At 40.3% G+C, this 14,870-nt stretch overlaps 1 protein-coding gene across 2 annotated transcripts in view; it reads right to left on the bottom strand.

Moving 5' to 3' along the window:
- The window catches only part of PPA1 (inorganic pyrophosphatase 1), a 34,957-nt gene continuing 20,087 nt past the window's right edge, over window positions 1-14,870 (bottom strand). Inside the window, exons 6-10 of one of the 2 annotated variants that reach the window (XM_023740722.1) lie at window positions 5,976-6,103; window positions 5,416-5,501; window positions 2,539-2,608; window positions 1,276-1,318; window positions 1-671 (exon numbers count right to left, since the gene is read on the bottom strand). In XM_023740722.1, the coding sequence (XP_023596490.1) occupies window positions 640-671; window positions 1,276-1,318; window positions 2,539-2,608; window positions 5,416-5,501; window positions 5,976-6,103 (359 nt within the window). In that variant the 3' untranslated portion in view covers window positions 1-639. The remainder of the gene's footprint in view (window positions 672-1,275; window positions 1,319-2,538; window positions 2,609-5,415; window positions 5,502-5,975; window positions 6,104-14,870) is intronic. The other variant, XM_004386372.1, reaches the window with a different exon arrangement.

The raw sequence follows: 14,870 nt of genomic DNA, 5'->3' as shown, positions 1-14,870 counted from the left end.
AGAGAAGTAAACAAAGTAACTATATCACTTCAAAAGGTGAGTGTGTGCTTGCTGCGAATATGATCTAAATTAAAAAAAGCTTCAGCTCTACGTCGGGATGTCAGGAACTAGGTAATAAAGCACAGTATCGAGACTACTCTAAGGAAAAGAGATGTCATCCTCAGGTTCCTAAAAAGGAGCAATCAGTTTTAGCCCAATAATTAGAAAACTGAATTTTAAGATCACTGGTTGAAATGGAACATCAAAAGGTACCTATGCCTGCTTGGCAATGTCAGGCTTCAGATTAAAATAAAAATACCCTAAACAGAGTTTCAGCAAAATAATTTTATTTCCTAACACACGGCACATATACATCCACTATGCGCTTATCTTGAACATCTATTCACAAACGACTACCAAATTTTCCAAATTACAGCAACCATTTTGACATATAAGCATGTATTAAGTTATCTTAGTTGAGATATGAGAAATGCTTTTAGCCAGATAATATTCTGAATACATGGGATTGGTCACAGCAGAATTTGCTTTAGATTAATTCTGTAAATGTAAATCTTTGAAAAGCAACTACTTTTGCTTCTAATACTTCCAGATGAAAACAATGCAGCAATATCAGCTTGTATTCCAGGCAGAGAAATTTCATTAGTTTTTCTGGTGATGGAACCATTTGTCCACTGTATTCAGAGAAAAGAAAAACAAATTAGAATTCCTGATATGAATCAACGATTACTCTCAACATGTAACAATAAAATAAGCAATAAAAATATACTTGCTTTAATGAATCCTACCATGGGTTACTTTAATACAAACATACATAGACACAAAGTTTCACTACAGCAAAAAGCAGGTTAATTTGTCAGTGTTTTCCTTCGGGCTTCCCTATTCTTGATGTGAATCCTACAGAAGTGTGATTTGCAAACTTGTTTTTTAAGTGACAGAACCCTTTTCTCACAGAAGAACCTTACAGAGAATTCTAACATACAAAAGGAGAGAGAAGCAGAGCTGCTCAGGGTCCCTCCCAGCGTCCACAAGGCATCTATAGGACTCGGGAATACAGCCGCTCACAGTTTAGAAACTGCTGTGGTAGAAGGTGGCAATAAAAGTGGTATGTAGCAGCCTACCTTTCCTGTCACATATACTATGAACTCCAATAAGCTTTCTCTTTTCCCCTTCTTTCCCCCTCTCCATACCATATGTATGTGGTATGTATATACAAATGTTTTTCCCCACACATACACATCATTTTTTAATGTAATTTTACTGAAATGTAGATCTTACCATCTGTTGGTATTGTGCAGGCAGATTCACAAGGTGGTGGTAACTAAAATAAAATATCAAAATGTATTAGCTAGTCCCACAGAAAAATCAGCTAAAAAGTATACTGACACGAAAATTAAACAGAATCTGAACAGAAGACTATGTCAATTTTTAGGCTTTAAAAATAATTTATAACATATAGGAACTATGAAGGTTTGCTCCACTGCTAAGAGACACTAACAAAGTAAAGGCCTCCTGGCTTTGAATGACACCAAAAAACAAAACCAAACTCGTTGCCGTCGAGTCAATTCCAGCTCACAGTGACCCTACAGGACAGAGTACAACTGCCCCGTAGGGTTTCCAAGGAGCAGTTGGTGGATTCAAACTGCCAACCTTTTGGTTAGCAGCTGAATGCTTAACCACTGCTCCACCAGGGCTCCTTTAATGACATACAGGAGAATAAATAATAAAAAAAATTTTTATAAAAGAAATAAAGAATAAAAACAGTTTTATACACATATAATGATTTTATATGTATACATAAACATAAAATGTGAACGAAGTGTTCTCACAGAAAAGTTAAAACAGCTAACTACTAGCTAACATAATACTGGCTTCCTATTTTTCTTATTCATATCAACTTTAAGCGTCAGGATTCATATATAAATAATGATAAGTCTAAATATAAGGGGTTTCACTGTTAAATTGTCCTTTTTCCTTCTACTATCTCACGTACAAGGCAGAAAAAAGTCAGACTTCATTTTTTTTTGTTTTCTTAATTAATATTGTAAATTAGAATAAACCAGTCTTTTGGCTAATCCAAATCAGATAATTAAAAATAGTACAAAACCAAAATTATTTCTCTGATGGATGGTTTATTACCTCTCAAGAAAGGTTTTTTCTAGTATTATAAACCACACCTACAATGGCACTGAAAATTTGATAAATTCCTCAGTCCTTGCTATAACCAGGCCAAGTAAACTCGCATTGGTTCTCTTGTGGAAAATGGCTTATAAAAAGTACATAGACACTCAGGTTACTCGGTACATTCTCAGATCATTTTGATTTTTACAAATTATACTACTTTACTATCTGCCCACTTTATGGCTCACTAGAACCACTCCTCATCTTCTCCCCTCAAATGTCGACCTGTACGTGCTCATGGCTTATAATTACAAGACTTCACACAGTAATATGCATATTTGTTGAAAGAAGTACTTCTCTCCGCACTTAGTACATTTTTTAGTCATCAACTGTTTTTTTTAAAAGGAAACTTTTACATACAGCATCCACAATGGCTTTGGCAGCATCAGGGTCACACTTGAAGGGGCTCTCAGACACTGTTGTATTCATGCTGTTAAATAAAACAAATGTAGTCACAAGTCACAGTAACAAAAAATTCTCTTAGGAGTTATACAATAACCTGATAATTTAGCTCTCTGTCACATGTTGTAACAAAAAATTAAACAACTGGGAAAATTCTCTTCTGATACATAAAAAACAATATTGTAAGTAAATCTTTCTTTTATGTACTTTGAGTTTTGTGTTGTGTTTGGAAAGGCCTTTCCTAATACAAGCTAATAAATAAATTCACCTATGCTTTTCCTAGAACTTTTTTTAACACGTGAACTTTTTATCTATCTGGAATTAAATATAAGACAAGGGGTGCAAACTCAAATGCCAGCAGACAACACACAGGAACATACGGGTGTAAAGCAGGCTGAAGTCACAAAACTGAGGCTAGGCTGCTTACATGCACATAGCACCTGCCCAGTGAGAGTGCATTTTAAAAACAACACACAACAACCCATCAGAACATGTCGGCTGTTGCGTTTACATCTCTGCTGTAAGGAGTGAGTTAGAGACCTAGTCTTATTTTCTTCCTAAACAGCCAGTTAATCCAAAATCACTGATCCAAAATACTTTATTATAAACTAAATTCCTCTACATCTTTAGGTTTATTTTAGGTCTCCTGAACCCTAACAGAACTAAATAACTTGTCTTTTTTCCTCAATACCAAACTTACAGCTAATAAAACAATATGCAGCTACAATAATTAACACTCCTTCCCACTACCACTATGCTTAATTTTTCAGAATTTTCCTGGCTATCCTCACATACACATTTTTCTAGATGAAACTAAATGCTAATCTTTCTATTTAACATCTTTTATATTCCTCAGTAGAGTCAAAGTTTTCTTCTTCTGGGTCGTACAGATTTACGTTTTCTTTTTTTAAAATACTATTTTATATGGGATCTTTTCTTCCATTACAGTTTCTGTTAGTTTGCATAGACACCTATCAGTGGACATATATTCATTCTGAAATCAGTTACCTTGCTGAATTATTTCCTCTAGGGTCTTCTGGGTACACAATCATACCCATCTGCAAAAATATGTACAAATCTGTTCCCCCTTTTCCAATATTCTTACATCTTATTTCTTTCTCTGGTCTAGTGCATTGACTATATTTCCAGAAAACCAGTAGGCAAGTGATGACGGTGGGAAGTGTGAAACTCCTTTATAGCAAACAATGTGGCCCTTGGTCCTGGGATCAAGAAGAGCTGGGAAGCACCTGAAGCTAACAGTCCTGCTGACCAGACCCAGAGGGCCCACCTCCAGAGGCATGATGCAGCCTCAGTGAGGCCTCGTGCATAAGCAACGGGCCTCAGGCAGGAGGCCAATAAAAGGCTCAGAAGATGGCCGCTCAGTGGTGCTTCCTGCATGATGACAGACCAGGGGGGCTCTGTGCTGAGACCCCTCCCCGACCTCACCCTTTTCTTTTGGTGTTTGTATCCCTTCTCTGCTGAATTAAAGGCAGCCCCTTTCCTAGGAGTTGGTGAGTCATTGTAATAAATTATTGGACCTAAGGGAGTAGTGAGGCCGGCTGGTCTGAAGTGGGGGGAGTCGTGTGAAGTGAGGGAAGACTCCCTAGCATCCAGGAGGCACTTGCTGACCCAGCCCCAGGAGAGAGAACCGGCTATGTGCAGCAGCTGGGGTCTGGACTGACCAGGGCAGGGGAGCTGAAAGTTCTCTGGTCTGGTTTACTGCTTAGAGACCCTGACCTTATAAATTAGCGTCAGCAGAAGTGGGATTCAAAGCAACGACTCCTGACTTAGGGAAGCATGGGATTTTGGAGGAGAAAGGACAAATGGCCAAGGGATTATGGTTACTTAAACCCTAAAACCCGTTGCCGTTGAGTCGATTCCGACTCATAGCAACCCTACAGGACAGAACAGAACTGACCCATAGGGTTTCCAAGGAGCACGTGGTGGATTCGAACTGCCGACCTTTTGGTTAGCAGCCGTAGGTCTTAACCGCTACGCTACCCGAGTTTCCTATAGTTACTTAGGTTGCTGTTATATGTGAGTAATGATGTTATCTGTGAGTAATAAATGGTTTTCACTTTGCTAACACTATGCTAAGTGTCTCGTGTGTGCGACTCAATCAGATTGGATGAACATAGCACCCGTGGACGGATTACTGCTACTGCTTGGGGTCCTCATTCTGGTAGTCTTGTAGCTGCTTGAGATCTGGGAACCACTTCTGAGATAAGCTGCATGTGAAGTACACACAGTGGGCATCCACTTATAAATCTTTAAATAACTAAGAGGAAGTCTACTGTACTGATTAAGAACACGGGTTTGGAGGCCAGATAGTCTTGGGTATGAGTCTTAGCTCCAACATTTGTTGTGGTGTAACCATGGTTAAGTTTAATCTCCCTAAACCTCAGTTAGGTGCCTGGAGCCTATTAACTGCTCAATAAACATTCGCTATTATTTTTAATGGTAGTAAATTCGGTGCACAGGGTAGATACTGGTTTAGCTGTGATGCATCTTACATATCCACATCAGAGAGCACTAACCCTTGCACTCCACCTCATTTTAACCACTGTATTCTGAGCATTCTTTCCCAGTTACCTTCCCACAGCTCTGGTCTCACTGTCTCCTTTACAGTTTTAGCTTGTACCTGTTCAGAGATGTTACAGGTCCTTTTCAGTTGTTGTGTATGGATTTTATCTTCCTATTCAATTGAGCGCTGACTGACAGAGTCAGTTATCTCTGTTCTAAGTGGACGTAATGGTACAGTGTCCTTCGGTTATTAAAGCCTGTGGAGCAAGCTGGTCTGCTTCGTGTGTTAAACATGCAGAAAGGAGGACTTACCAACTGATTCCTTTTCCATCAGTTTTCTTAGTGACCAGTGCTTTCCAATAGTCATGCATGCTTTTAATAATATCAATTGCAAAATCCTATAATTTGAAGAGATATGCATTACAATTATGGAAAAGTGTTCTTTTCCTATTATTAAAATTTTACCATTATCAACATTTCCCAAAGTCTGATATTTTGTCCCTTTTGAATCACTTCCTTGGGTCAGAAATGAAAGAGAATATTTAAATAAATAAGTAAACAAAAATCTCTGATATTTGTTTTATGGATCACATAGTCTTTAGATGGTAACCCACCCACCCACTGCCGCCAAGTTGAGTCCAACTCATAGTGACCCCATAGGGTTTCCAAGGTTATAAATCTTTACGTAAGCAGAGTGTCACATCTTTCTCCTGTGGAGCGGCTGGTGGGTTCAAACCACCGATCTTTTGGTTAGCAGCCGAGTACTTTAACCACTGCACCACCAGGGCTCCTTTAGATGGTAACAATATGATTCAATTATAAGTATGAAAACAAATAGGTCTAAAGCTACAGATCTGAATGACATTTATTACCTTATCTTTAAATTCCGCATTGAAAGCAAACTGGTTCTCTGGTTTTCCATCAGGAACCTTGTACCTTCTAAACCAGTCCACAGTAGCTTCTAGGTACCCAGGCTTCAGCCGTTTGACATCATTAATGTCTAAGGAGAGAACAAGCAGATTGCAAGATGCATTCAAAAATATCAAGTACCTACACTGAGAGAGCTGTGGAATGGCTTATTAAAAAAGTTTAAGATAATGTTGAAGCTAACCTCCTTGTTGAAAAGAGAACATATATACACTTTACAAGGAAATCATCTAGTATCTCAGAATAAAACCACCAGTTGTCATCAAGTCTATTCCAACTCACAGTGAACCTATGGGTGTCAAAGTAGAACTGTGCTTCACAGGGTTCTTAACAGCTGATTTTTCAGAAGTAGGTTCCTAGGCCTTTCTTCCGCGGTATCTCTGGGTGAACTAGAACCTCTAACCTTTTGGTTGGCAGCCAAGCACTTTAACCATTTGTACCACCCAGGACTCCATCTTAGAAAAGCTCTGACATTAAATACTAAGGGAACCATCACTACAATAGTTAACTGCCATTAGACAAAAGAAGGGAGAAGTTACTGGAGGCTATGTAATAAAAACTAGTTTGGCAAGTATAGAAAACTTCTACGAGAAGACTAGAAGATACTAAAAAATACAGGTTAAGGCTGTATTTCAGAGGATCACAGCCCAAATCACATACCAAAAGAAGATAAGAAAAAAGGATTAGACTAATATCCATTGATAGGTTACATATTAAATGTGATTAAACTTTTCTCGATCATAGTATAGGCATTTCTACATCACAGTGCTTTAGTTTTGGCCAGAAGTGTCCTGCTTAAAAAACATTTTACAGTTTCTGTACAGTCATCAACAATGACTAGCCTCTGCACATATTTTCAAGTGTAAATTAAACACATAGGGGGCATAGTTATGGACACTTCCTAAACACAGCCAAATACCTCACAGGATTAGTCTACTGGGTTTGAGGGCTTAGGACCATAGTCTCGTGCAGCAACTCAGTCAACTGGCATAATATAATTCATAAAGACAATGTTCTATATCCTAATTTGGTGAGTAGCGTCTGGGGTCTTAAAAGCGTGCGAGCAGCCATCTAAGATACAACCATTGGTCTCTACTCGTCTGGAGAGCTAAAGGAAAAGAAGAAAACTAAAGATTCAAAGAAGAAACTAGTCTACAAAACCAACAGTCTACACGAACAATGACATCACCTACCTTGAGACCAGAAGAACTAGATGGTGCCCAGCCACCACTACTGACCATTCTGATCAGGGACTCAATAGACGGTCCCGGATAGAATGGGAGAAAAATGTAGGACGAACCTCAAATTCCTAAATAAAACCCAGACTTACTGGATCAGCAGAAACTAGATGAACCCTGAAGACTATCAAGACACTAAGAAGTATTAACATACTTCTATTAAAATACTTCTTACACTTGGAACTCAATCCACTCCCAGAGATCACCTTTCAGCCAAATGACAGATTGGTCCATAAAATAAATAATATCACCTGTGAGTACTGTGCTCCTCAAAATAATTGTCTAGATGAAACCAAATGGTTATTTACTTTAGACCAAAGATGAGAAGGCTAGGGGGGACAGGGAAGCTAGATTAATGGAAACAGAACAACCAAAATGGAAATAACAAGAATACTGATATACTATGAAGAAGGTAACCAATGTCACTGAACAATATGTACAGAAATTGTTAAATGAGAACCTAATTTCCTGCTGCGATGTAATTGATTACTTTTGTGTGGCCTTTCTAGCCATTGGCTTATAACTCCCATGCAGGTGACTGTGCGGGACTATGTGATAGGGTAATTGTGACCCACCAAGGGGATTGGTCAGTTTTGCCTTAAAAGAGAGCCAATTCCAGAACAAAGAGGAGGATCCTACCACCACCAAGGAAGAACAGCCAGGAGTGAGAGTGCATCCTTTGGACCTGGGATCCCTGCACTGACAAGCTCCTGGAAGCAAGAGACCAAAAGAGCAAGCTGTAACCTTGCAGACAGTGAGAAGTGGTGGCAGGAGAGAGCTGGCAGCAGGAGACAGCATGGTGGCCTTCCCAGCCCATGGAGAGAGAAAGCTGAGCGCCTTTGGGGAGAGGCCAAGGGCCAGGGAGAGACATGCCTGTGGGCATTGCTGGGGAGACGCTGTCCTGATAAGAGAACTGTATTCCTGAGCCTGAATTGTAACTGTTACTTCCCTAATAAACCCCATAATCGTGAGTATGGTCTATGAGTTCTATGTGGCCACTGCAATGAATTATTGAACCCAGTAGAGAGTGCTGTGGGAGGGACAGTCGATGTCAGAATTGGCAAAGACGGCAGAGGGAGGAGGCTTACCTACTCTCCACCTCATGGGAGTCAGCCTTGTGCTGTTGATCTTGGTTCTCCTTCCCCCTAGTGGAGTTGGAGGAGGTCAGATACCTCCCCTATGCCATTTTTTATAGTTCGTGCCAGGAGTGGGATTCTTTGTAATGGCTCCAGACTCATGAAAGCACAGGACTTTGTAAGAGAAAGAAAGAAGGAGATTGGGAAGTGAAACTTTTGATTCTTGGATAGTTGCTTTGGTTGCTGTTGCTTGTAAAGGCTGAAGGCAAAGTTATGCTGCAGCAGGGGAGAGAGAAGCCCCACCTGGACTGGCCTGGGCCAAAGCCAGGCCAGAAAAGCAGGATGATTGACTGGGGGGCAGGGTCTTCTGGTTCTACCCAGCCAGAGGCCCAAGGCCATATGCACATGAATGGGAACATAGTTAAGGCAAGGAGAAGAGAAGATGAAACTGGAATGTTTTAAAAAGGATTATGTGTTTAATTGGATGTACCATGGATATTGAATGTTTCTCCTACTTAGTGTAGTAAAGCAGACCTAAATGTAGGATAGAAATGAATGTTGGGTATTACAGATTACAGAAAGTGTGTACCCCGCCTTCAGTCAATACTTGATTGGATATGCTAAAAGGGGAACTAGGATTTGCCAGAGTGAAACACAGGTTGTTGGTCTAAATGCAGTAGCCCTGTGTATACATTTGGGGCTTAGGTTGAAAACCTGGGCCCTACCCGGATTTTGCACTTACTTGAAAAGACATGGAGAACCACCCAGAAATGCTGAGAGAATATAAGATTTCTCAGCAGGATGACAGGACTTGCTGAAGGAAAAAAAAAAGTGACTGTTTTGCTTTTTGAATTTTGAGCAAGCAGTTTGTTGTTGTACGCATCAAGGCAGGAAAAGTCAGTGTCCATCAGAAGGAGCCCTCTTCTAGGACTGGAAGTTAAAGGGAGTCAGCGAGTAGACAGCTTGGTCTGCTCACTTGTGGTGATCACCTAGGTCCACTCATGAGTGGAAGTAGGGGAAATGCAGCAATGAAGAGATGGGCTTAGTTTGGACATGTTCCATTGGTACTCGTTGACCCAGCCCACAGGGGCTAGGGATGACAGTGAGAGGAAGGGCTGGCTGGTCAGAAGTAAAAGGAGTTGTGGGACTCTTGCAGTTTATGGGTGAAACCCACTGACCTAGCCCAAGGGGACTAGAGATGAGAGTGTGTGAAGGGGCTGTCTGAAGTGCTGAGAGGAGTGTATGAACTCTCAAGCCTGAGGCTGCTACCCATTGTGACCTAGCTTGGATGGCTAAGGATGAGCTGACCAGAACCCTACCAAATGAAGAGAAAGATGTTTGACACTGTGGGCTGGTGTAGACTGCTGCAACTTGATGGTTTGCTCTGGACTAGACTTTCTTTATGGATGCAGATACTCAAAGTTCCAAGCAGAACAGAAGATTCTTCAAGATCAAGGAACATGCTTGTCTCCTCAGAGCACTGGTTTGACAGGGACAGGCAATTTAAATATTGGCTATCTAAAATGGGAAGAGGGGAGAGATAAAGGCATGAAGTGGCTGGTTTACACACTTTCGTGGGTGTGCTTACATGCAAAATGAGGGGGACAAGGAAAGATCCCCATTGAATAGATTCCTCTTTTCCTGATGGGTCTGGGGAAGAGAGGGTGGGGAAAGATGCTGAAAGGATTATATGATTCAGCTGGGAGTACTGATTGTTAAAAGGATTAATTGTGATTGTAAAAACTATAATTGTAGAAGCTGTAAGTGTGAAAGAGCGGACTAAGGGGGAGGCACTGCTGGTCTGGAGTACAGTGGCCGAACCTAAAGTCCCTTAAAGGTTTTGCTTATGCTGATACCTCCTGAGGCTCAGAGCAAGGGAATAATCCCCTCTTAGTTAAATTTTATCAGAGGCCAGAAAGAGTGAAGACGAGATGAACTGTTGGAGAGTCTGACCAAATCAGATGGTCACCTGCAGCAAGGCTGAATAGCTGGTACCTGAGTAACCTTACTCTACTGTCTCTTTGCCCTATTGAAAGACTAATTGTTAATGACTGTTTTGGACTGGTAAAATGATTGGAAGGGGGAAGTTATCCTCCAAATATGAAAGAACCATGGCTAGAAAACCTTTGTAAACTTTCACCAAAAACATAATAAAATATTTTTAAAAAAGTGACTAGACTCAATGTCATCAAACTGAACTTTAAATGACCAAACTCCTGCTCAGTGAAAGCAAACACAAGATATAAGTCCTAAAAAGTTAATCAGGATAAGTATTACTGGAAAGAGTATTACATTCAATAGCAGAAGCACATTTATATTTGCATAAAATAATTTTGCTTAAGTCCAATTTATAATCTCCATAGTTAAAGAAGATCAAGCTTTCCGTTACTGCAGTACCACTAACTATGGAAAGTTTGCAAAGTGAACTGGGAAATGTTTAAAAAAAAAAAAAAAAACAAGAACAAAAAATAGTTGCCATCAAGTTGCCTGACTCATGGTAACCCCATGTGTGTCAGAGGAGAACTGTGCTCCACAGGGTTTTCAATGGTTGATTTTTCGGAAGTAGATTGCCAGGCTTTCTTCCAAGGTGCCTGTTATGAACGGAATTGTGTCCTCCAAAATATGCGTTGTAAATCCTAACCTCTATGCCAGTGGTTGGGGCTCTTGTGGTGAAGTGGTTAAGAGCTCGGCTGCTAACCAAAAGGCTGGCAGTTTGAATCCACCAGCCGCTCCCTGGAAATCCTATGGGGCAGTTCTACTCTGTCCTATAGGGTCGCTATGAGCCCTACGGCAATGGGTTTTATGTCAGTGGTTATAATTCCACTTGGGAACGAGTTTTCCATTATATTAATGAGGCAGGATTAGTACAGGGTGTGTCTAGAGTCAATCTCTTATAAGAAATAAAAGGAGAGAGAAGCAAGCAGAGACAGCGGAAGAGAGATGCCACGCCACATGAAGATCGTCCAGAAGCAGCTCAAAGAGAGAGACAAGGACCTTCCTCCAGAGCCAACAGAGACAGAAAGCATTCTCCTATAGCTGGCACCCTGAATTCAGACTTCTAGCCTCCTAAACTGTGAGAAAATAAATTTCTGTTTGATAAAGCCACCCACTTGTGGTATTTCTGTTATAGCAGCACTAGATAACTAAGATAGAATTTGGTACTGGAAGAGTAGGGTGCTGTTCTAACAGATACCTAAAACGTGGAAGTGGTTTTGGAATTGGGTAATGGGTATAGGCTGGAAAAGTTTTAAGGTGCCTAATAGTAAAAACCTAGATTGCCTTGAAGAGACTGTTGGTAGAATTATGGACATCAAAGGCAATTCTGGTGAGGAAGTGAGGAGAGCTAACATCTTAGAGAATACATATGGTGCCAGCCACAGAATGTTGCTAGAAATGTGGACATTAAATGAGTTTCTGGTGAGGCTCTAAAAGAAAATGCTATTGGACAATGGAGGAAGGCCGATGCTTTTTATGCGGTGGCAAAGAACTTGTCTGAATTATGTTCAAATGTTTAATGGAAGGTAGAATGAGTAAGTGATGAACTTAGATATCTGGCTGATGAGATTTCTAAGCAAGATCATAAAGGGGCCGTGTGGTTTCTCCTTTCTTATAGTGAAAAGCAAGAAGAAAGAGATGGACTTAAAAATGAACTGTGCAAAATGAAAACAGAACTTAAAGATTTGGAAAATTCTGTTCTACAAACTAAGGACACATGTCTGAGAATTTTCACCAAGGATGTGTCTACACAATCTTTTGTTAAAAGATTAAGCTTGTGACTGGTGGATCTAACCAACTACTACAGCAGAAAACCCATCAGCTTATACTGAAGGAGTCATAGAGACAGGATGAAAGGAAAGAAAACTGTCAGTGTCTTGGAATTCTACAGGTAGAAAACAGGCCAAAAAGCTATATCTGTTGTCCTCCAAGAAAAGAAAAGAAAAAGACCATCCCTGGAGCAGTTCAGAGATAAGTAGAACTGTTGGAAGGAACATGGGAGGCAAGGCCTTCTCATTTTCAAAGGGTAGGGTCACAGTCTCCCAGATCTCAAAGGGTGGGGCCATAGCCTCCTAGGTTTCAAAGACTTGTATCTTCACCAACTCGGTTCCAGAGTGTGGGGCTGCCATTAAGGTGTACCGGGGGATGTGGCCAAACCCCAAAGCTGAGGGAGTGGGGCTGCTGTGCCCGAGAGGCAGAAGAATGGGGCCTGCCGGGGCCAAGGGAGCAGAGTTGCTGTCCCAATGGGCCTGGAAGGCAAAGGTGAAGCCCAGAGCCAAGGGGCCTCCACCCAGAATCCAGAGGGCATGGCCAACAGCCAGAGTCTGGAGGGGAGGGCCACTTCCCAAATGGTCCCAAAGAACAAAGGATTATTTTCAAGCCTTGAGAGCTAATGTAAATTGTTCTGCTGGGTTTTGGACTCAATGGGTGCCTGTTATCTCTTCTTTCCCTCCAATTTCTCCCGTTTGTAACGGAAATGTCTACCTTGTGCCTGTTCCACCACTGTACTTTGGAAACAGATAACTTGTAATCTAGATTCCATAGGTTCACCAATGAAGGGGAATTTTGCCCCAGGATGGAATACATCTAAAGTCTCACCCATACTTGATTTAGATGATCCAGAAGATGAGATTTTGGACTTGGAGTGGATTTAAGACTTTTGGGATGATGTGACAGGGTGAATGCGTTTTACATGTGGCAAGGACAAGAATTTCCAAGGGCCAAAGGGTGGAACACTATGGATTCAATTATGTCCCCCCAAAATATGTGTTGTAAATCCTAACCTCTATGCCTGTGGTTATAATTCCATTTGGCAATGAGTTTTCTGTTATGTTAATGAGGCAGGATTAGTGTAGGGTGTGTCTTGGGTCAATCTCTTACAAGAGATAAAAGAAGAGATGCCGAGCTGAGCCACGCGAAGATCAACCAGAACCAGAAGCTCAAAGAGATAAGGACCTTCCATCAGAGCCCAGAGAGAGAGAAAGCCTTCTCCTAAAGCTGGCACTCTGAATTCGAACTTCCAGCTCCTGAACTGTGAGAAAATAAATTTCTGTTTATTAAAACCACCCACTTGTGGTATTCCTGTTATAGCAGCACTAGATAACTAAGACAGTGCTTCTGAGTGGATGAAGCTGGCACCCTGAATGCTAACTTCTAGCCTCCTAAACTGGAGAAAATAAATTTCTGTTTATTAAAACCACCCACTTCCAGTATTCCTGTTATAGCAGCACTAGATAACTAAGACAGTGCTTCTGAGTGGATGCAACCCTCCAACTTTTCAGTTAGCTAGCCAAGTGTGTTAACGATTTACTCCACCCAGGGACTCCATATGTCTTACTGGACAGACAAGAGAAAACTAATTCAATTCAATAACTAGATAAATGGGTTAGCTCATGAAATAGAGGCAAGGTTAATTAGACAGAGTTATAAGGTATAAACACTTCTTTTTCAAAAAGGACTTCAGGCAATCAAAATATAGCAATTAACCCATAGATTTACAGTCAACTGATTTTCAATAGGGTACCAAGACAATCCAATGGAGACAGAACATTTTTTCGAGAAATGGTGTTGGAACAACTGGATGTCCACATGCAAAAGAATGAGGCCAGACCCATTCCTTGGACTATGTACAGAAATTAACTCAAAATGGATCAAAGATCTAAATATTAGAGCTAAGACTATAAAACTCTTAGAAGAAAACATTACGTATAAATCTTCATAGCCTTGGATTAGGTAATGGTTTCTTAGATATGACATCAAAAGCATAAGCAACAAAAGAAAAAAATACATAAATTAGACTTCATCAAAATTTAAAAATTTTGTGCATCAAAGGATACCATTAAGACAGTGAAAAGACAACCTATAGAATGGGAGAAAGTATTTGCAAATCATGGATCTAAATAAAGGTCTACTATCTAGAATATAAAAGGAACTCTTACAATCCAACAATAAAAAGAAAAATAACCCAATTAAAAAATGGGCAAATAACTTGAACAGACATTTCTCCAAAGAAGATGTATGAATGGCCAATAAGCACATGAAAAGATGCTCAACATTATTAATCATTAGGAAAATGCAATCAAAACCACGATGAGATACCACTTCATAGCCACAAGGATGGCTATTATTAAACAGAAAATTGAACAACAGAAAGAGGAAATTGGAATCCTTATCCATTGCTGGTGGTAAATAGGGCAGCTGCTGTGGAAAACAGTTCAATGATTCCTCAAAAGGTTAAACATAGAGTTACCATATGAGTTAGCAAATCCACTCCTAGGTATAAACCCAAGAAAATTGAAAACAGGTGTTCAAACAGACACTTGTACACCAATGTTCATAGCATTATTCATAGTAGACAAAAGGTGGAAACATCCCAAGTGTCCATCAACAGATGAATAGATAAACAAAATGGAGTATTATCCAAGCAATGGAATATTACTCAGCCATAAAAATAAAAAAGTTCTGATACATGCTACAACATGGATGAACTTAGAAAACATTATGCTACGTGAAAAAAGCCAGACAGAAAAGA

The sequence above is a fragment of the Trichechus manatus genome, unplaced genomic scaffold (assembly GCF_000243295.1).
Source record: "Trichechus manatus latirostris isolate Lorelei unplaced genomic scaffold, TriManLat1.0 scaffold00163, whole genome shotgun sequence".
Classification (NCBI taxonomy): Eukaryota; Metazoa; Chordata; class Mammalia; order Sirenia; family Trichechidae; genus Trichechus; species Trichechus manatus.
Note: the sequence above shows the minus strand (reverse complement) of the source record. Positions and strands in the feature narration are given on the sequence as shown.